This window comes from Chaetura pelagica, unplaced genomic scaffold (assembly GCF_000747805.2).
Source record: "Chaetura pelagica isolate M959 unplaced genomic scaffold, ChaPel_1.0 scaffold135, whole genome shotgun sequence".
Lineage (NCBI taxonomy): Eukaryota > Metazoa > Chordata > Aves > Apodiformes > Apodidae > Chaetura > Chaetura pelagica.
The window spans coordinates 4158147-4181857 of record NW_009953649.1 but is presented as its reverse complement, the minus strand read 5'-3'; the positions used below and the strand labels follow the sequence as shown (position 1 = coordinate 4181857).

The following is a 23711-nucleotide window of genomic DNA, read 5'->3' as shown; positions in this document are numbered from 1 at the left end:
TGTCAAAGGGCAGACCCTCTTCCCCTGAAGAACTTAGACTAAAATTGCTAATGTTGCTCTCCTCTCTTCTGTCCTAGACAGACAGAAAGCAGGGGTATAGAGAAAAGTAGCTTTAAAAATTTACTACTCATGAGTGATGTATGTTATTTTCTGGTCCTCTTTAAGATAGCTCCATCTCCACACAAGTGTATGGATTTTAGTGTTGAACATATTTAACTTTGTTGTCCCTCCTGAATCCCTCTTCTGAGAAATGAGTGGTTTTCACGTTTCCATCATTGATCTTTTTTCCTGCTGTACATGTTAAGCATTGGAGACAAAAAGTCTGTCTTAAAGGTATTTTTCTGTTTCTGAGGAAGCTGTTTTTTGGTTTAAATTTTTTTATTTTTGTGAATGCTGTACAGAAATACTGTATTTCAGCAATTTTGTCAGAATTTAACATAGTTCTGAATGAAAGTGTTTGTGAGCATGTTTGATGGTGTGCCCCATGTACTACTTCAGATGCTTTTATTTAAGATTACTGACCATGGTGCTAGGTTGTGGGTTTTTTTCTGTGTAGCAGGGCTGGAAATACTGTTGTAATCTCAGTACGACCCCAATACAAGCTCAGAATTTTTTCATTCAGTTTCAAATTCACGTGTTCCTTAACCTGTGATGGCTAGAGCCACTACAGTGCTTACTCCCCTGGGGAGCTGTGAGGTCAGAAAATATGACCATTTATCAAGTACTGGAAGAAAATGCACAACTCTCACAGGGGAGAGATTCCTGTACTGGGTGTTAGGGTGCAGTAATAATAGCTTATTTGTTTTTTGGCAGTGTCTGGCACAACAGAAAGAAGCATTTGTTATTTGCAGTGACTTTCTGAAGTTATAGAATATCATTCTTTGATGAGCTTAATTTCCTTGCAGGCAGGCTTTCACTCATGTTTGCTTTAGCTTTAGTTATATAAACAGTAGGCTTTGCTGAGATGTTTATTGCCTTTAAGGTCCACCATCTCAAGGGGAGCTGCAAGTATTCAGCATCCTTGACAGATGATCCAAGATTGTTTTTTAACAAATCTGCTCCTTTACGAATCTGTTTGCTCTTTGCATACCCTCTTTTTATGTATGGGTGAGAAGCACAGGGGGAAGAGAATCCACGTATGTGCAAACACGTAGATATTGTTTATTCCTTGGTAGTTAGTAGGGAGTGTAGAAGAGCAGTTTGGAGTTGGTCTGTGATGAAAGTTAGCACCTGTGGAAAATACAAGCATCCTGAAAAACCTATTCAAGGCTGGTATGTCTGAATATCCCTTGCTTGCTTTTCAAGGAAACAATAGCTTGGCATGAAAGGTCATCATTGTCATCTTGCATTAGTGAGCATATAGTTAATTTAGGATTTTCTTTTGTTGATTTTATGCTTAGTATTTTGGACAAGTCATTTCCATTAAGACAGAGTATTTTTATCGGTGATTGCAGGACAAGCAAAATGTGATGAAAAAGGTTTTGGAGAGAAATGTATCTTGCGCTTTTGCCTCATTCTTTCTGCCCTGAAATTTTTGTAGCTTGATTTTACTAAGTATACCAAAGACACATGGTTCTTCTTCAGCTGAACAGGCTCTGGAGGTTTTTTTGCATTTTTTTTTCTTTTCTGGTGTTTCTTAATTTTGCCTGCTTTACAGTGTTACCTTTTAACGTGATGAACCTTTTTCGTATTATGGCTGAATGGCTGATTAGGCATATACTTCTCAGGTGGAAACTCTAGCAGTAGAAGAGACCTGTTCTGGGAATACATATAGCTCTGGACAGTACAGTTCTTAGCCTTCATCCAACGACATGCTACAATGGACAAAATGCAAGTGGCAAGTGCCTCTGCCCTTCACAGCTGTATGGATCAGTGTGTTTGCAGTGTGTGCACTCACCATAGGTGCTGCCTGCCATGCCTTAGCTAGTGTACTCATCTTTGCCCTTCTATAGAAAGTCCAACAGTACTTACTCCACACAGCAATGGAGATGCAGTGGGTTCTCCCACACCTACAACTTGATAAAATTTTTTGTTCTGCTGGTTTTTTTGTGTGTGCTTCCTTTCCTCTTTTTCACCTCCTTGGGACTTTAAACATGCAGAAAGGCCAACAGGATTTGATCCTACATGGATCAAATACTACTCCATGTATAATGGACTAGTACATATCTTCCTTAACAGCATGACTGCCAAGTGCATTCTTTCTTACTCATACCTACAGCTAAACAGTTTTTATCTGATGCCTCAGTACGTGCTGGTCTTGCTCTAAGTTTTCAGAGTTCCAGCTTTTTTTAAAGCACAAAATTAATTAATGTAAAGCTGTGGGTTTTTTCAAATTATCTTTCCCTCAGATTTTCCTATATGCTGAGCAAAATTTTCCAGTGCTAACCATTTTTTTGCGAAGTTCCAAAAACCAAAACTACCTTCAAGAAGTTATTACCTGATAAGAAGCCAATGTTGATTGAGTTGCAAATACTGTAAGGTGACCCAGTGCTTGTGTCCTGGTGCCGCTGACTCTAGCCTTCATTCTAGGATTTTATTTGCAAATCTTCAGCTTACTTCCTCCAGCACAAATTCAGGTGCTTCTGAAAAGTGTGTGGAGTCCTTGACTTGATATGAAAGTTAAACGAGAATAAAAGCATACAATAATTCACTGGAAATGGAGTTTCTGACCAGTGTTAAACAATGAAAGCTCTGCCTGAATAAATCTGGAAAACCTATTTGTTTCTTGTAAAGTAACTAGTAATAAAATGGGGCTAGAGAAGCCTTAGGCACATTGTATTTAAATAAGCTTCTTCTTCAAGTCAGAGCTAGAGCTCCAGTTATGGATAATACAACTTACATTTTATTTTAAGAATAAAGATTGTATTATCATAATTTCAATTGTAAATGCTCTTTACTTTTGTCAACAAGACACTGATAAGATCTCTATGTAAGCCTCTTAGTTGACAAAATGGCACAACATGAAGAAGGATAATAAACCTTCCGTGAGGAAATTTGGTTTAGTGCTTCATAAGTTTAGTCAGAAGGGATATTTTAAATGAAAAACGTGCTTGCAACGTTAGCACTGAGAAATCCAGCAGCAAGTTGCAAGTCCCTCTGCGTGAGTGTTCTAGCAGCCCTTGGCAGTCTTGTGTGCATGTCTGTTCCCCTGAGCACGTAATTTTCTGGGCTTGGCTTACCTCAGACTAAGGGGTGACAGTGCTACCTGAGAGCAAGGCAGCACACATCAACATATTGCACAGGGCTGAGACTGGAGCCAGCAGAGGTGGTAGGCACAGCCAGTTTGGGCCTTTTCTCTTTGGTTTTGGGCATATACAAGAGGATGATTAAGGCTTTCCTTTTCCCTCTGTTCATTCTCTCTTCTCCTAAATGAAACAGATTTGCTCCAGATTTTAAGCCTTCTGTATGTGTATCCTTTGAAACATTAGTTAATGCCAACAGTTTATTGAATTGGAGAACATACTGAGAATACTCCTTCAGCCATCAAGAGATCTGTGATTACTGGAACACAGATGGTCCTAGAAACACACCTAGGCAAGACTTGGTCTTTTTTTTTTTTTTTTTTTTTTGCTTGTTTTATATTTGGGAGGTGTGACACCTGACTTCAGAAGTGCTACAGATGCCAACAGTGAAGTTTACAGATGCCACAGACTTAGTCTTTGGCATCCATCTGCTTTTCTGGGTTTTGTAGTGCCTTTAGCCATAAAATGAGTCTGGTAAACTGATTATAGTTATTGGAATAAGTTATCCAGTAGAATGCATGGCTATAAACCAGGCATTAAGGCAGACTGGGTTTTTTGTCATGTTCATCTAGCCCTGCTGAGCTCAAGAGTTGTCTCATGAAAATAACTAAGGGTGGAGTTTGGCCAAACATCTTCCTGTCTCTTTCATGTGAAAAAAAGACTGAAGGACTGCACAGTATGCTCAAAGGTAAAAAAAATTTAACAAATAGAAATAACCAAGAAAGCATTTTTTTGCTAGTTTGACGCTTAAAAAAGCAAACATTAATTTGCTACAAACAATCACATACAGCAACCTTAAAAGAAACTAGTTTAGGAGCTGTATGGTATAGTTGGGAAGGTGCATCCAAACGGGTGCTTCTTACTGAGACTTTCATTTTACATCCTTGTAAATGCTGGGAATCTTTTTTAGAGACTGAATTCTTCAACAATTTAAAAAAAAAACAACCCAGAACTAACAAATTGGAGGAATGGAGAGCAAATCACCCTGTCTAAAGCAAAGATGATAGGCCAGTCATTCAGGCACTGCAGCAGAGAACACTTCTTTCTGTGAGAAATCCCAGAAAGATCAGCAGCATGACATGAAACACCACTCTCAACTGTCCCATTACATGAGGGAACTGTCCCCCATGAGGGAACAGAGTGTACCCTCAGCAAGTTTGCTGATGACACTAAACTGGGAGGAGTGGCTGACACACCAGAAGGCTGTGCTGCCATTCAGTGAGACCTGGACAGGCTGGAGATTTGGGCAGGGAGAAACTTGATGAAATTCAACAAGGACAGGTGTAGAGTCTTGCATCTGGGGAAGAACAACCCCATGTATCAGTACAGGTTAGGGGGTGACCTGCTGGAGAGCAGTGTAGGAGAAAGGGACCTGGGGGTCCTGGTGGACAGGAGGATGACCATGAGCCAGCAATGTGCCCTTGTGGCCAAGAAGGCCAATGACATCCTGGGGTGCATTAGAAAGGGTGTGGTTAGTAGGTCAAGGGAGGTTCTCCTCCCCCTCTATTCTGCCTTGGTGAGGCCACATCTGGAGTATTGTAAATGCTCAGTTCAAGAAGGTCAGGGAACTGCTTGAAAGAGTCCAGGGCAGAGCTACAAAGATGATGAAGGGAGTGGAACATCTCCCTTATGTGGAAAGGCTGAGGGAGCTGGGTCTCTTTAGCTTGGAGAAGAGGAGACTGAGTGGCGACCTCATCAAAGTTTACAAATATGTTAAGTGTCTGCAGGATGGAGCCAGGCTTTTTTTCAGTGATGACCAGTGATAGGACAAGGGGCAATGGATGCAAACTGGAACATAGGAGGTTCCATGTAAATACCAGAAAAAACTTCTTTACTGTGAGAGTGACAGAGCACTGGAACAGGCTGCCCAGAAAGGTTGTGGAGTCTCCTTCACTGGAGACATTCAAAACCCTCCTGGACACGTTCCTGTGTGATGTGCTTTGGGTGATCCTGCTCTGGCAGGGGGGTTGGACTAGATGATCTTTTGAGGTCCCTTCCAAACCCTAAGATTCTGTGATTCCGTGAGCATGTGGTATTCCCTTGGAAGCCCTTAGATAATCATTGGAAGCTTTAATGTGGGGATATGATTTAAAATCCAGCAAGAAGAAAACATACAGTGACTAGTTCCCTTGGTGCTTTCTGAGAAGTGAAGTTTTTTATTTACTGTTCTTAAATTTTATGGTCTTTGGATGAGGTTCATTTCTGCTCTCTGTAGTGCTTTATAGCTGCCTTGGAAGCTTATTTCCAGTCAGAAAAAAAAGGTATTTTTATGAGGATCTGTGAAATTTGGATTTTATTCTTTAACCTAGGGTGTTGCATTATATATTTTTCACTCTTGTTTCACTGATTAAAGCAGGATTACTTTTTGCTTACATGGACATCTAAAAAAAAGATATGAATAGCAGAACTCTCTCTCCTGCATGTGGAGATCTCTCTCATGTTCCTTCCATGTATTTGAATTCTGGGCAGTGAACGTAAGAATGATGCTCCAAATTTTGTGTCAGCTACAAAACGGAATTAATATTATCTCTTAACAGCATTGAGCATTTGCTGTCCTTAATCAGAATTTAGATTTTAAAGGAGTTTTACATTAGCTGTACTACTTACTGATTAAGTACTTATGTGACTTCTTCAGTTTAAAAAAACAGTAAAAAAAATTTAAAAAATAGTTATTTTTACTTGTTCAGTGGAAACAGAGGTAAACAAATTAGACATGACATAAACCAGAGAAGCTAAATAAGAATGGTAGAGTCATAAAATGGTTTGGGTTGAAAGATCATCTAGTTCTAACCCCCTGCATGGACAAGGACACCTCCCACTAGACCATGTTTCTCAAAACCCCATCCAACCTGCCCTTGAACACTTCCAGGGAGGGGGCATCCACAACTTCCTTGGTCAACCTGTAGTGTCTTACTACTCTCACAGTAAAAAATTTCTTCGTAATATCTTAATGGCTCCATGCCTGAAATTGATATAATGATGGTACTTCCCTGCATGATTCCCTTTGACATCTAATAACTGTTAAATATACTCCAAGTATGAGATACTTCCTAAAGTTTTTGTGTTTTGAGAATATTTGAAATGTTCTTCTTTTAGGGCTGGATGCTTCTGGGAAGTTCAAAACAATTAAAACATAAAACTTATATTCAGGTCTAAAATGCTGGAAAATCGTGATACAGAGAGATGAAGGCCATGTGTTGTCCAAACAAGTTAAGAGGGGGACGGGAAATCCACCACCAAACCACACAGTCTTTTCCTAATCTTTCATAGTAGTGCAACATTGCCTGTCACCAAGACTACATTATCTCATCTGGAATCATAACAAATTTTATTATTGAGATTTAAAGCCTTTTCTCACATCCCATTTTCTGAGGAAGGCCACAGTTTGTCTATGCCTACCTAATGCAGAACTGTCATTGAATGTGGCAGTTATTGCAGAGGGCAGATCGCTGAATGTGGCTGAGTGAAAAATACCTTCCCAAGGCAAACTGTTACCCGTTAGTCTTAAAGAATGAAATGAAGTCAAACTGGTGCAGTGGTTCACCTCTAAGCTCTAGAGTAATAGATGCTCAGTGCAGTAATAGATGACTAATTGATAATTAGGGACATCATGTTTATGGGGCTTTTTCTTACCCTGTTTTTTATTTCTCTTTATTGTAAGAGCTTGATTTGTCCATCTGTCTTGATGAATTCTTGGTCCTTGGGGTACTATGTTGCTTGAGTGATTTGGCTTCTGGCAAAGGTTATCAGTGAGGCTGTGCTCAGTGAAACCCTGGTGTTGGGCTCAGCTGATAGTGAGCCTCAGTGTAGGACCAACCTTGCTGGAACTGTGGGTTAAACATATTGCAAATGCTGACCTGCTGTGGAAGGGAGAGGACAGCTCTCCCTCCTCCTCTGCTCAGATTGACACCACGTATTTTGCAGGGCACGAGAAAATACCACAGCGCTTTTGAACAAGTGAATTTTTTGTGTTCCTGCCTGAAGCTGTATGTCTTGAGTGAACCAGGATGTATTGATTTGCTGTAACAACCTATTGACCTCGGTGTCCTTTACATCTGAGCTGCACAAGGGAACACGATTCTTTTTATCTTTTCGTTGTAACTCGTGAGTCATTTAAGACATACGTACACCCTGTCTATAAACAGCCTGGTTCATTCACTCTTCAGGTTCTTGCTGCTGTTTAATTTTTCATTTTTCTTCCAGAAGAACAAACAAACAAACAATAAAACAAAACTAAGACCTTTTCTCCTTTCTTTACTTTGTATTCTGAAGTCAGATTGTGCTTAGTGTGGCTGTTTTCTTACATTTTTTGGGTATCATCTCAAGTATGAAGCAAATTCTTAGGTCTTTTTGCACCTACTTAATCTTGTTTTGCAAATGAGAGTCTGAAATTGAATTTAGAGGTGTCTGTAAGATCATCTCCAGCTTGATTAGATATTTTTTCTTCTGGAGGCAATGGGGTAACATTATTTTTCTTTACCCAGTTTTGATTTCATCAATTCTCCTGGTTCATTTTTTTTGCAGTAGCCTAAAATCCAGTTACTCTTGGATTTATACTTTATGAAAGTCAGGTTTTTTAAATTGATTCTTTACAGTACTAAGGTTCTAGATGTACAATTATGCTATTAGTTTTATAATCCCTGCAGTAAGTGTCTTGCTAAATTATGAGGCTCTTAAGTCTGGATTTGCAGTGCATGCACTTCAGAACCCACTCCTAAAAGCAGTTGCTATCAAATGTGATCATAGTTGTGCGTCATAGGCTGCTGTGCTGACCTTCCTTTTTCTACTGTTGATAAAAGTGCTTTTCTGTTGACAGTCCTTGCATTATGCAGGCTGCCTTTAGTAACAATGCCTATAGTTATAAAGTGCTGTTAGCTGGTAATGCTATTTTAATCTAGTTTTATGTTATTATTTAAGATGTGAGAAAAAGCACCAAACTGCTTTAATATAAAAATGTAATGAGAGTTTGCACTGCAGACAATTCAGAGCAGTGCTGTTCTGCTCATTTTCAGCATGTATTTGCATGAGGGCTCATTCTCTCAGAATGTCAATCTCTTTGGACTCCAGCATTCAAATATTTCATCTGTGTGTGATCTGTAGTTTTTTTTAAAATCATGACAAAGCTGATCAGGACAATTTTAGTAGTAATAATTAATGTAAAGCTGTCTTAAAATGTATGTTGCATTTATGGAGCTTATGCTCTAACATTTTCATGTCTACAGAACTGCTGCCTTTATAGAGGCTGTATTAAATATAAGTCACTGTAGGGCTTATTTAATTTATCTTCTACAAATTCAAAATTGGTCGAATACTTCAGTGTATTTTCATGTGAAAGGACCACTGAAAAGTTGCTATTCCCTACAATTTTCAAAGCTGTTTTACTGGAAAAATTGGTCCAACATTATATATATATGTATATGTTTGATTACCTTTTACAGAATTCTGCACAATAGTACCTATCCACCTCAGAAGGAATTTACATTTGCATTTAATAGTATTGAAAGATCTAGAATGTGTAATTTTTTCTGACAATATAAAAATTAGGAAACTAGTTATCTAAGTATGAAACCTAAGAATAAACATGAAATTAATGTTTTATATTTGGATACAGTCTTGGACTGATGAAGCCTCCTTGTAATTCACCCTGACACCCATTTTCATTTTATATGCACTAGCACCTCTGAAATGGAGGTGTTGCCTGTTTTGCAAGGGTTTTTTTCTGCAAGAGCAGCAGAAAGAAGCCTGTGTGTGCATGGGAATCAGGATCTAAACTTTGTGTCTGTCTTGCAGGAGAAGAAAAAAGATTCTCAAAGGGAGATTCTCAGAAATTGTAGTTAAATCTCTTGCAGGGAGGGTTTTACTTTCTCACCCTAATGTGTTTTTTATTCCTTCTATAAATGGTTAATCTAGAGAAGAACAGTATTTGAACATTATTTTAGATAGTGTCACATTCATAATTGAGCTTTTTGCTTCCACGAGCAGTGGACTAAATAGACATAGCGTGTGCTGACAGTTGCGCAGTAAAGCTGGTCTAGTTCTGCTACCTTTGCTTGGAAAATATTTTTCAGTGTATTTTGCAAGCACTTTTGCAGTTTGTGTAATGTGCCTACATAAAACATACAGACAGGCAGTGAAGTATAAATAAAATAAGCAAAAATCCTGCTAATGCCAATATTTTTATTTCTTTTTCCCTCCACAGTTTATTTTTAAAATTCCAACTCACGCTGGCTATATCAGTATAGCCCACCGGCTGAGAATAATTTTAAAGACAGTTTTCCTATTGATGACTTTGTTGGTACTTCATATGACAGCTGGGTGAAATAAAAAGAAATTAAAAGCAACATGTGATAACCAACATGGTCATAAGATAAATAGTTGTAAGAGGTTTTGCAAGTGATGGGTTGTTGGTTTGGTTTTAATTATACTTTTTCTGACTTGCTGGCAACTATTACTGAAGCTGGTTTTCGTGGTTGAGTAATGTGTGGTTGTACGGAAAGCATTAATAGTAGCTTAAATAGGCCTTCACATGCACACAGGGTTTCCAGTGGGAATGGTTTGAAAGGGAGCGATTTCCTAGTAGCCACCCTCGGGGTGTCAGGTTTCCTGTGGGCGGGTGAGCAAAACCTCATATGAAAACAATCTGCCTGCGCCGTGTCGGCCCTCATGAGTGGCAGCGGGCACGTTTGGACTTTGTGGAGCACCGGTTGCTTCTACAGCTCCAAATCCTATTCAGTGACTAAAGAGCCACCTTTCTTTGTGAGGGGAAGGAAAAGGAGCGAGTGAAGGTGTTTGGACCAGGGTTTCTGCAGCTCTACGGGTGGTGGTGGTTTTCCAGCCGAGAGGCCTCCAGGAAGGGGAGTGAGCTTGGCTTCAGAGCGGCACCAGGGCTGCTGGAAGGGAGGATGCTGATTACAATAATAAACAAATGCTGGGGATAGATTACTGCATGGCTGTCAGAGCAGGCAGGACCAAAGGAGGAGATCCCCAGTGAAGGCTTTGGAGGTTGAAGCAGGATTCTTTGCTGGATAATTTTTTTTGCCTAAACAAAAGAAGTGAGTTTTTAGATTTCTTTTAATGGGCCTTGCCTGTTCTGTGGTGCAGCGTCCCCTGGGCGAGGCAAAGCAGGCTGGAGGTGGTTTGGTTACTGCCATAGCATAGCAACACCAGCACACTGGTGGCTGGCTGTGAGGATGGCAGGGGGAGGAGAGGTCATCTCCTGTCTGGTCACACTCTTGAGTTTCCTAGGCTGAAGTGTGTGTCGTCTCATTTTGACTTCTCTGAAAACCTGACTTCTGGTGCTTTCTATAAGCAGAAGTTTCTCTGGGGATTTTTTTCTGCTTTTTTTTTTTTTTTTTTTTTTTTTTTTTTTTTACTTGAATGGAGCAACATGGAAGGACTTCCTCCTTCTCCCCACCTGCTGCATCCATCATATACCAGTGGAGTATGGCTTCTCTAGCTCAGGGTCATTGAGACCGAACATTCAGCTTGAGGCCTGCAAGAAGCATTTGGAGCCTGTAGGCTATTGCTGAGGTGAGCTGGAGGTGGTCCTGGTCAAGCGTGGAGACGAGGAGATCCCCGTGGCACCATGGAGCCAGGTTGACCCTGCAAGGAACATCACCCAGCATCAGCAGCTCACTTCCAGGTGCAACAATGGAGCTCCACCTGGGGGAATACAGCGCAGGAGAGGGGCACACACAGGAGCTCTCAGGGAATTTTGAGACAGTATAGGTGGAAAAAGAGAAAAACCTTTTGAAGGCTATAGACCTGGCTTGGAGGACATACCAGAAAAATGTAGGCTTCAGTGGATGCTTAATGATGATCGGCCTGAACTTCAGCTTACGTGACTTGCTGACAAAATTTGAAAAGGTATGATAAACACAGTTTTGTATACTTATGCCTTTGACAAACGTTATGCCTTTGAAAACTACACAATAGAAAGGGCAGGTTGATGTTAAACTGAGGTTTTATGTGTTGCTGTTAAGGTCCATATTTGAAAGGACTGGCTCTCAAATATGGAAGTCTAATGCTGCTTCTCTTCCCCATTTCAAGTTCTACAAGATTAGTTTTAGAGCATGTGCTCTGCACCTTCCTTGTTTTTTGCAAAGGAAATGGTAGAAAACTTTGGACTTTGCTAAGTCAAGGGCATAAGGGGACTTTCCAGGATACCTTGTGACCTTACTTCACTATTGACATAAAGGAAATGCTCTGCAGTTTGCTGCTAAATTTAGTTGAATGTTTTCTTAGTCAAATTGGAAGATCTTATGATGTTATAAGTAGAATTACTTCCAATGAACACACCACTTTCCCTGTCATTTCTTCTGTTCTTATTTTCAAGCAGGTTACTCTTTCTCTTACCAGAACATTTGGTAACAGTAAAGCTGAGAAGCAGGTTTGGCTTTGCAGTGATTGCACTGATTAGCAAGAGACATGAGACTGTTCAAAACTAGGTTGCTTTCATCTGATTGTCTGCACTTCCAATGAAACGTGAATAGTACATTTGTAGCCATTGGTAGCTTGGCTTTACATACTCTTTCTATATATTTACCAGTTTTTTCAAATTTCTCCATACGAACTTCCTGTGCCCTACAAGACCAGCGTCTGTAATAGAAAGTATAGTAGTTTATTTACACATTAACATAAACATAAATATTATGGTCACAAAGCAGGAGAGCAGATTCTAAAGCCTAATTCTGTGGCATTCTATGCTAAAGCTCTAAACTTTGTTATGTTTTGTTGCGTTTTTGTTGTTCTGTTGTTTGGGTTTTTTGTTTGTTTAAATACAAATCAGCACTGGTCACCTGAAAAGTAGTATAATGGATATTGGTAAATTAATCCAAAAGTCTCAGAAAATAAAACTAAGCTACTTTTTGTTTTGTTCTGTTTTGGATTGTGTAATGATTTTGGTTAATTTCAAAGTCATATTAAGCTTGGGTCCTCTGAGGACTGTTGTAAACTGGTTTGGATTTCCTTCGGTTTTGTGGTTTTTGTTTTGTAGGTTTTGTTTGTTTGTTTTAACTCTTGTATTTTTACTTTTCCTACAGTAGCAAATTTTGGAGCTAATGAGAGGTACTCTTCAGAAAGTAGCTAATAGTAACAGATTAAGCATTTGGAACATGGTTTCTTTCTGTGTGGATCACTTACTCCTCTCTTGTTCCCAGTCTGTCATCTGGGCTTTGCTTTTCTCTTGTAATTACTGCTGATAGCCTATGAAGTTAGGGCACATGCTGGACTCTTTGAGATGCTTCATGATGTAGTGAAGACAGAAGTTTTGAAACCAATGTTTCTAATGTTTTTTGAACTATACAAGTCCTGGCATTTGCAAACTCCAGGCTCTCCTCTGTGAGTTTGAATATTCCAATGTCTTTTTTAATCTCAAAGGAATTTATCACAGTAATTCTCAACAGAAACAAAACCAAAAAGTCTTGCAGCTCTGCTGTATTTTTTAGCTTGAAGCTTACTGTGTCATTTTTTTGTATACTGTGCTGAAATTTGTAACATGATGTAGAAGGATGCTTTTGTGCTGGAGAAGAAACGTTTTAGTTGGTGAACTTCAACGACAAATAATAATCTGTGCGTATTTAGCAATTTTTTTATTTTAATTTTTTTTAACAAGTTCCCCACCTCCTTTTCTGCTTCATCTCTCCCTCCTGCCATTCCCCATATACCCATCCTGTTTTTCTTGACTGAAGAGTTTGCTGCCAGGAGAAACAATGTTATGGTAATGATGTTGGTTTGCAAGTGACTTTCAGTTTATTGGCTTCATTAATACATGTCCTAAGGAGAGAATGACGACTGCTGTTACTGGGGTCATAATGCAGAAGCCAGATGGCATTTTCAGAAGCTTGCACGGCACTCCCTTCCTATGCAAAAGCAGAGTCACATTACACTACTACACTGGAGTGGGCAGGGCTGCTTTGGCTTTGTTCAGTCACAGTTATGTGACTGCTGGAATTAGCATTAAGAGATTTATGATGCCTCTCAGATGTTGAGTCAATTCCATGACTCAACAGAGCTACAGAGGTTGTCAAAAGCAGGCTGGCATTCTCAGCCTTCTTAAGTGCATCATCATTCTTGTGATGAAATGAGTTCTTACCCACATCATATATCACCTGTTAAGCTACTATCCATTTTAGGTTTAAGTGCAAATCAAGACAGCTCTTTGGAAGCTTGAAGTGTCAGCACAAGGCATTTGGTAGTACGAGCATTTGAAAGTGGATGTGAAAAATATTCCAAAGTCTTTTTTCCAAAAAAAGTGTGGTTTTTGTTGTTTTTTTTTTTCTTTCTGAAATACCTGAGATCTTAAGTAATTACTGTGTATCTATCATATCTAAAGCAAATCACTTTTGTGAATTACTTTGATCTTACAATATAGTCACAGTGGCTGTAATGATACTCAGTGTGGTCTGTGTATGATGCTTTGGAGAGGCTTAATGTCTGTCATATACACGGTTCTGCCACTGCTGGATTGATGATAATGGCAATTCTGCTCAGGAATTTTGCATGTGTAGTGCTCTTCTGAATATGAAGTCATCATAAACTGATTGCTTAACTGGCTGATATCATTGCAAAGCCGCTCTCCATAATCTTTGAGAAGTCGTGGAGATCGGGAGACATCTCTGAAGACTGGAGGAAGGCTGATGTCACCCCCATCTGTAAGAAGGGTCCAAAGGAGGACCTAGGTAATTATAGACCCATTAGCCTGGGAAAGTCATGGAGCAAATCCTCCTGGGGACAGCTACACGTCAATTGAAACATGTTGAGAAAAGCCAACATGGATTTACCAGGGGCAGATCAAACCTGATCACCTTCTGTGACAAAGTAACCTGCTCGGTTGATGCAGGGCAAGTGGTGGACATTGTCTACCTGGATGTCTTTGAGGTTTTTTATATAGTCCCCCACAGCCTCCTCCTGGAGAAACTGTCTAGTTACAACCTTGACAAGGGATCTGTGCAGTGAGTGGTGAACTGGCTGACAGACTGTACCCAGAGGGTGAGAGTAAATAGTTCCTCCTCAAACTGGCAACTGGTCACAAGTGGGGTCCCCCAGGGATTGATATTGGGCCCAATGCTATTTAATATCTTTGTAAGTGACCTGGATGTTGGGATCAAGAGCACCCTGATGAAGTTTGCTGATGAAACTAAGGTGAGTGGAGAGATTGACACTCCAGAAGGGAGAGCCATGCTCCAGGATGACCAGGACAGGCTGGTCAGGTGGGCTAGCAGGAACCTTATGAAATTCAGTGGGGATAAGTGTAGGGTCCTGCACCTGGGAACATATAACCCAGGAGTGCAGTTCAGACTGGGATCCACTTGGCTGGAGAGCAGCCCTGTGGAAAGGGACCTGGGGGTCTTGGTGGATAACAGGCTCAACATGAGTGAACAGTGTGCTGTGGTGGCAAAGAAAGCCAACAGGATGCTGGGCTGCATCAACAAGAGTATCACCAGCAGAGATAAAGAAGTCATCATCCTGTCATCCTGCTCTGCTCAGTTCTTGTCAGACCACACCTAGAGTACTGCATTCAGTTCTGGTCTCCACTATACAAAAAGGATGCGGACAGGCTGGAGAAGGTCCAGAGAAGGACTTTTTTCAATCAGGTTTTTTTCAATTAAGGTTTCTTTCATAAATTTAAAGAGGTATGGAAGTGGTTTTCACATGACCAGGCTTTTTTAACATGGATTAGCATGCAATTAAAATTTTAGCTGCTGTATGTGGTTGTATCTCCTGCTGTGTGGCCTGATTTTCACTGGGTCCATTTACCTGTTGGAGGACAGGAGCACCAAATGCTTTCAGATAGGCATCTGATTTGTTTAACTGATGACTATACAGTCTTATTTGGATTTGCTGATCATCAGACACTCATTTTGGTTTTCAATTTATGTGCCATTGCTTGTATCTATTTTTAGAATGGTGGTGTTTATCAGAATGGCTTAAAGGCATCAGAAGTTGGTTTTTAACATGTTTTAAAGTAGCAAATCTCAGGATAAAGAATAGGTAGTATTCCGAAGTCACATAGTAGTTCGGCTGCAGAAGCAGAGCTTCATTGATTCCTCCCTCCCTCTCTCTCACCTCCCCTCCACTTGCTTTTCCCTTTTTGTCTCTCCTCTCCCTACTTCTCCAGGTGTATCCTTACCTCTTTTTGATTTCTTCCCTAACTGAAAAAAACTTTCATACTGTCTCAGATTCATCGCTACTTTTCCACTGCTTTCAACCATCATTTGTAAATCCACAAGCAGGTATTCTAAGATGCAGGACTACATCTTGAGGATGGGGAGGTACGAGAGCCCCCTTCTTTCCTGTTTCTGGGAGCAGATGGAGCTGTCTGGAAGAAAAAAAAGCATCTTTAAGTGCTTTCAGTTACCATATTTCTTCCTTTGCAAAGGAAAATTAGTTACATCTGCATCAAGTTCCTGTCACAGTCTTCACTGATTAATCCCAGTGGGACAGCCAGTACACCTTCTGGCTCTCCACACATTTACATTGCTCTGTTAGAGTATATATAGATGTATGGATGCTAAAAAGCATTGGCGGTGATGCAGGAAGTTTTGTTTCCTCTTATAATGTGTTTTTAAAAGGATGCTGTGCTTGGTTAGATGAAGGCAACATCTGCAGTAGGCTTCTTGAGGCAGATGGTAGACCAGAGGTTAAAATATGTTTAATTTCTAAGAGAAGAAGAAACAAGTAAGCTGAATCAAAATCACTATCACTTCTTTTTCTTCGCTGTATTTACTAAGAAATTTAGTTATAATACTTTTTGCAGTTTTATGTCTGCCTCTCCATGTATATTGCAGGTCATGGTGTACAGTAGTTTAACTGTAAAAATGGGCTTGTGGTAGCTATAGTAATTTAGTTGCAGTTTAATAACATAGGTTTTAGTTAAAAACTTTAATTGCATAAGATCTAAAACAGTACAAAGAGTTTGAATTTCACTGAGCTGGGGAAGGTTTCTGCTATCTTTTATTTCAAAGAGGAAAGAGACATCATAGCTAAGGCTGAGTCTGTGTAATTTCTGAGCAGGAAACAATTTCTAGTGCATTTGCAAATGCTTCACTGTGTGAAAAGCATGAGGGAACAGTAGTCAATAAGCTACCTTCAGTGCTACAAAAACATGCAGAAAAAGTAGTGCTAGTAGTTCTAAGTCCTGATTCACAGTCAAGGATGACTTTCAAACTCCCTTTCTCACACTTAAGAAAGCTGGATCTTTTATACTGATGTTAATAGGGTCGCAGGTTTTCCCTTCTGCATCTCTCTTCAGAGTCACACAGAGACTGTGTGCTCTGTCCTAGTGCTTAGGAGTACTAATATGAATAAGCCTTTCCTTCCTTAGTTTAGAGAACTAAGATGTTTGGACTTTTCTTGCTGATATTTCAGGATATCCAAGCTGAGATTGATGCCCACAGTGACATCTTTAAAAGCATCGATGGGAACAGACAAAAGATGGTGAAAGCCTTGGGAAACTCTGAGGAAGCTGCCCTGCTCCAGCACCGCCTCGATGACATGAACCACCGCTGGAATGACCTGAGGGCAAAGTCAACTAACATCAGGTAATGAAAATGTCAAGACATGAACAGGGTACAGTTGCTGTCTTCTAAAAAGCTTGAGAAATATGACCACAGCATTTAAGTGAAATCTCCATTTTCTCCTGTAAAGGACCCCCGAATCCAAATATAAAAACTTGTTGCACTTGCTCACCGTGCAGGCGTAACTGCCTTTTCTTCTCTCTCCAGACTGTGTAGTTAGTATCCACACTAAATTTTCAGAAAGTATGTTGAATCTTTCCTTAGTGTAAATTGATATCAGTGTCAGTGACATAATTTTGTGAATCTACAATTACTGTGATGAGAAATCAGTGTTTTGTTGTAGCTTTTGTTTTTACCACTGAAATGAATAATTTTTTAAGGCTTGCATCTTAAGTGTCGTGATCCATATTGGTAGTAACATTCTTTTATTGCTGCTATTCCATTAAGAAATATTTTAAAATAGATATTGAACAAGGAATGCCTTTTGCAATTTTTGACCCTACCAATGCCAGACGCTTTCACTGTGTAGTCATTGTTACATTTTTTCTGTCATTTTGACAGCTGATATTTCCATATTTGTAAATGTGAATAAAATTCCTCATTAAAATGAAATGCATAGAAAAGAATTTCTAGAGCTTTTAATTCCCACTGTTTGCTTGTTCATTAAGAGAAACTATTCTTTTAATAGAACAGAACAATGTTAAGCATTCATTTGAATTTTTCAAGGGCTAGAAGAATTAATTGATATTGGAATGCAGGCACAAGAGCTTGAAAGAGTGAGATAGATAGCAGAATATGCCATTTACTTTCCATCTCCACTCATTGCATCGCCAACACACTGAACAGTTAAGTGAAACAGGTAGATCAGCTCCATGAAAGCCCATAGGCAGGGCATGAACCAGACAAACCAAGCTATTCAGTGTGGGGGTTTGCAGAGGCTGGCCACATCACACAAGTAATTTGATGCAAGAGCTACTAAACCTGAGCTGTCATGAGCTCTACTCACAAGTCAACATGAGAGAAAGGTTAAAACATGCTCATAACATAACAACAGCAACTGTGGAGTTCTTGCAAGAACAATTCAGTTGCTTGGCCCATGGTCTTTGAGTCATTTACCCTGGCCCAGCTGTGAGTTCCGAGTTCCAAGGCATTAGTACAACGGTTGTGCAGTGAATGCTTAGAAAAGGGTGAATACCTGCTATTCTGAATACAGACCCATCTTTTAACTTCTGTGTAGATTAGCATGTGCATCCCACTGGGCAGCATTAATGTTTGCATTGTTTGTGTAACTCTGCTGATACCTGCAATGCTGCAGAGCTACAAGTAAAAGACAGGCGAGGAAGAGAATACTGTAGCAAACATAATACAAATAAATTACCTTTCAAATTAACCTTTTAAATTTCAGTTGCCACTGGACATAGCATTTGTAAGCATTTGTATTTGGCTCTGTTCAATTGCAATTCACTTTTCCAACTCATGCAAGAGTGCTGAAAGCCTTCATAGGGAAACAAAGCATAGCCCTGATTCAAAGTCATTGTGTTGATGTAGCTGTTTGCCTTCATTTTCTGCTTTCTTGGTGTACCGTATTTCAAGGATGCATTGGAAAGCAAAACTGAATGGATGAGTCTTGTGAAAACAGCATATAACTGTGTTAGACGCTTGAACTGATGATTGAAAAGTCTGATTATTTGGGTATGGGTTTTAGCTTGGGATAGTGTTTCCAGATTAAGGTTTCTGTGATTTTTTTTTTAGAGTATTTACAGCTATGTGTACACTTTGATAATGTTGATTTTCAGTTGCTGAAAGTATGCTCCCCTTTAGGGATAGTATGGGTTTTTTGTCATCACTTCAGTCCTCAGAGCTGATGGTGCTAGTTAACTGTGTTGGCATCACTTCTCTGCTACTGTAACTAAAGGGAGTTCCAAACTGGAAAAGCAGTGCTTTTGAGACATATTTTTAAATGCATGGAAAGTACTTAAAACTGTACTTCTTGTGACTGTGACATTACCTTAGAAGACTATACCTCTCCTTGAAATTACTTGTAGACTCAGTCACTCTTCTTTCTTTTTCTGTCTTTATTATCTCATTCCCAGGAAAAATACAAACCTGCAAGTTTGTGCTGGTGTGCCTTTTAAAGCCAAATGTTTAGGAGAGAATCTTTCCTCTTGGGTCAGGCGGTGTGAAGGTGTTAGTTTGTGGGGGAGGATAGAAGTAAAGGTATGGGAGAAACAGAAAGATTCTCTATATTTAGACCACCCACCAATCTTTTTCTTTCATGTGTTGCCTTGTTTCTCAGCAGGGAGTGTTACCTCCATAGCAGATGCAAAAGCTAAGGAGGTCTCCAGCTGTGTAGAGAGCCTCTCAGGGTCAACAGTAGGGGAATTATGTCAGAGTTCCTGCTCTTCTGCATGGTTTTATTTGGCCTGGGTGGAGCGGGAGTGCTCTCAGCCTGGTCAGCTGTGTAGAAGCATCTGTGTTTTTCAGGGTTATCCAGGATTCCCCTAGGAGTGCTTCTGAATACCAGGTGGTTGATACTGGGCAATATTGCTCCAACGAGTATTCAAAACAGAATGATCATCTGTAACTGACTTGTTTTTTATCAGAGCTGATTCTTAAGCCACCACCAGATCTGGTGAATCCCTGGAAATTGCCAAGTCATTTGTCACATGAGCACAAACACCTGAAGTTTTGTTTGCAGGTGGTGTATTGGTAGAAGTACCAGTTTTAAAACAAAGGCCAGAAATCCTGTCTTTGAAAGCAAAGAAGCCCAAGAAACATTTCAGAATCTCAACATAGTTTGTAGGCTCTCTTTGATAATGTCAGTATGACAAATGTAAACGTGATGCTAACATTTCACACTGAAGAGCAACTTGGAGCATAGATCAGTCGCCTTGCTCCTGTCCAATATTTACTTTGAGTGGGGCTAACTGAATGTGTGTGTCTCTACCCCCCAGGAGAATGGCATGCTTGTGTCCATTCTTCAGCTGCTGCTGAAACTCACTTTTATTTTCAATATTGCTTCTGATAAGAATAAGAGTAACATTCAGGAAAACAGAGATTGATGTGATATATTTTCTCCTGTTTATTTTTTCCCTTTAATGTCTTCCTGACCTTTCAAGGCAGAGATTAGCTCATTTTGTGTTCAATGAATTTTCAAGTCCCTGTTAGCGTACTCCGTTTCCTCCCCACCCCTTACTGCTTTACCCCCACAAGTTTAGCTTGCATTTAACTGGTCTGAAATGAATCCCTAACACAGAATGACTGCAGTAAAAGAGGGTAGCTGGTCTTTTAGAGATTTCCCTGCAGCTATGTAGGGAGACACCATCAAGTCAAGGCATTTTTGAAAATTTTGGAAAAGGATATTGTGGAATCCAGGGTTTTTGACATTTAATCTGAGGGGCACATTCACTGTGTTAATTCTCTAGTAACTTATCACTGACTAAATATGATGTACTAAATAATCTGTGCCACTGATATGTTCCATAGCACAGGCAATTTATTGTTGATCCCTGCTAGGAGAAGTTGTTGCTTTCACTGCTGAAGAGTCAAGATTCTGGCATGGAAGAATTCAGTTTTGCAGTGCTTTAGCTCACAAAGTAACTTTGTGCACTGTGGTGCTGGAGTCACAAAAAACCCAGCATTTGTTTATGTTGCTTAGACCTGCAGTGTTCAAGGTTTTAGATAAGTTCAAATATCAGATATATATATTTGTCTGCTTTCACTCATTTTTTTCCTCTATTTATGTTTATTTGGTGTGCAAAATACTTTGAAGTAGAGACATTTTTAAAATGAAGCTGCTTTGCAGTTAAACACTTCAAACATTCCTATCTTAATGATGGAGGAATTTTATTTACTTACTGTATCCCCATGCTGGTTTTGCCATTCAGGACTTTAAAGATGCTTTAATGTTGTTTCACAGGGCTCACTTGGAGGCCAGTGCAGAGAAATGGAACAGATTGCTGACATCCCTGGAAGAGCTGATCAAATGGCTGAATACAAAAGATGAAGAACTAAAAAAGCAAATGCCCATTGGAGGGGATGTTCCAACCTTACAGCAACAGTACGACCACTGCAAAGTAAGTTGCTTATGTTTCATCCATAAATACAGTACTGTGAATAACAGAATGGAGCAAATTTGAGTACAGGAGAAATTATGTCATAGTGACAAATTTCTAGAAAAAAACTCTAGGTCTCCACCACTTTTGCTTCTGCAGCTTGCCCAGTAAAGTACAACTGAGATACTCTTTATTTAATTTAATCTAAGAGAATTCTGATACATATGTTCATTTCAAACAGTGTTGTTTTTTAATGTTTCCTGATGTTTGTTGATTCCTACTGGGTAGAACTGCTGTCCTACTGTAAGTAAAATTAGAGAAGGCATGCAAAAGTAAGAACTGAACAAGAACTGTGGAAGCAATGTCTTATATAAATTTAGTAAAATTATGTAAACTGGCTTCCTAAATGTTAATAAATTGAACAGTAGTAGCAGCCCTCTGACCGGTACAGATTTATACTGCAAAGATGACTCAAAAATGTCTTTGAGAACTAAAACTTCCCTGTGCTTGTACTGTTGTAACTATAAAGTGCTATTCTAGGACTCTGATTTTCCTAGTTTTGTTCTACTATGTTACCCTCTGCCAACACAACACTGATGTCTTTTTGCTGTGGCATTTAGTGAGGGCAAAATTGAATTTGGGAAAACACTTAATGATGCAAAAATACTTAGATTGCTGTGATGAATTAAAGTAAAAGTAGCCTGATGTGAGCAGCACTTGTAAGACTTAACTCAAAAATAGAAGAGCTTAAGAAAACCTGCATATGTTTTTCCTTAATTTAGTCTTTTAAAGTGAAGTTATTAGCATACAGTGAGGATCTGTGTTTCTTGAGAGTTCATCTCTTCCTGTTCTTAACCACTTAAATCATCATACTCTGTTTGTAGGCACATCTGCTGTGAATGTTTTCTAATGATCAAATGGTGATAACTTGTGCCAAAGAGCAGTAGGAAGCTGGAACAGATTCAAATGTGTTTTGAAGGAGGATAGTGAGAGGCGATGGATTTCTACAGGTCATTGTCTAACGACTTGTTTGTATCTCATGCTAGATCATAGTATACACATGTGTGATCAGTTAGTTGGCTGTGGCTGGATGCCAAGTGCCTACCAAGTTGCTCTATCACTCCTCTCCTCAGCAGTACAAGGAGGGGGGCAGAAAATACAGTGGAAAAAACTCGCGGGTCAAGATAGAAGCAGTTTAATAAAGCAAAAACAAAGGCTGCTTACGGAAGCAAAGGAAAACAAAAGATTGATTCCATACTTCCCATGAGCAGTTGATGTCCAGCCACTTTCCAGAAGTAGGACCTCAGTATGATTAGCAGTTGATATGGAAGCAAACATCGTAATAATGAATAAACACACACACACACACACTCCTTTCCCTTAGATTTATTGCTGAGCAGGTGTTGAATGGTATGGAATATCCCTTTGTTCATTTCTGGTCAGCCGTTCTGGCAGATCTTACCCACCTCTGGCCTGCTGGTGAGTTACATCCTTCCTTCAGGCAGTTGTGGAGAGTGATAAGGTCTCCCCTCAACCTCCTTTTCTCCAGGCTGAACAAGCCCTGTTCCCTCAGACACTCCTTGTGAGACTTGTCCCCTAGACCCTTCCCCATCTTTGTTGTCCTCTGGATGCACTCCAGCACCTCTGTGTCCTTGTAATGAGGGGCTCAAAACTAAACACAGTATTTGATGTGTGGCCTTTCCAGTGCTGAGTGTTTTTTGTCCATTTAAGATATGCAAGAGAGCAGTATGGAATTGCAGATACTTCTTTGATGATTATTGAATGATTATTTTCTAACAATTATTTTGGTAGGGACCAGGAAATTTCCCCCATACATCATGTGAATACTGTGCCATACCAAACATGAATTAACAGCCCATTTTATTTCACTTTCAACTGGAGTGCTTCTCTTCAGACAATGCTAGAGGAAGGGATCACAGCTGCCTGTTGGTTTGATTCTCAATGGCAGCATTTGCAGCTGTTTCTGAGCAGGAACTGTCCACTCCTTGCTGAAGCTGCAGTTTACTAATAAACTACATAAAGCAAAACAGTTGTGATTTTTTCCAGCAGGAAGGTAAAGCTGAAATGAAACCCGTTCAAGGTGCTTTTTCTGCTTCCTCAGCATAGTTAAGTGATTGTTTGGTGTGTTTAGAATGTTGAATAAAGATACCCTTAGTTTATGACTGCTGTGGTTTAATTTTTTATTTTTTATTTCCTTTTCCAAACCTTATACCAAATCTGTCCTTTCAGCAGACTCTTCACAAAATAACTTTATGTTGTTCCATACTGTCAGTCACTCCATGCCTTGTAGGGATGTCACTGACTGGTGTCACTTTGCATTTCAGGTGCTGCTTTTAGAATAAGTATCCTGTGTTAAGCTGAAAGATTTCAGTGGAAATTTGAGGTGCAACTGTATCAGAAAAATATTGCAGAAATATTACTTAATTTCTTTCACTCTCAAGGATACTCCCTTTATTCCACCTCTCATCATGGGCTGTGTTTTAAATGTTTATTTGCCTAGACTTCTTACAGTGTTAAACCTTCTAAGCATTTCATGCTATTGCTGAGATTTACTTGTAATCAACTGCTTTTTTATGATTCCATGTTGAGCTTCTGCCACACCACATCAGCTGGTCTTGAAAAGGTTCTCCACAGGCTTCTCTAAGCAGGGGTTGGGCGACACTTCTCTCCTCCTTCCTTTAGTTTCACATCTGAGTGATACTTTGAAGTTGGCCTCATGCAAATTGGGCCATCCCACACCTCACTTGGTATTTCAAAATTTAAATGGTGAAACAGTGGCTCAGATCTGTAAGATGTGGATTCCTGGTAGTCTCATCTCCTGCTCTTTATTTTTCTGGGTCTTCAATCCTTCTTGCACAGAGGTTTATGCTTCTGGT

At 39.7% G+C, this 23711-nt stretch overlaps 1 protein-coding gene across 1 annotated transcript in view; it reads left to right on the top strand.

Moving 5' to 3' along the window:
* UTRN (utrophin) overlaps positions 1 to 23711 on the top strand; it is a 346073-nt gene that overhangs the window by 217539 nt on the left and 104823 nt on the right. Inside the window, exons 53-54 of the mRNA XM_010000014.1 lie at positions 16611 to 16783; positions 20679 to 20835. Of these exons, the coding sequence (XP_009998316.1) occupies positions 16611 to 16783; positions 20679 to 20835 (330 nt within the window). The remainder of the gene's footprint in view (positions 1 to 16610; positions 16784 to 20678; positions 20836 to 23711) is intronic.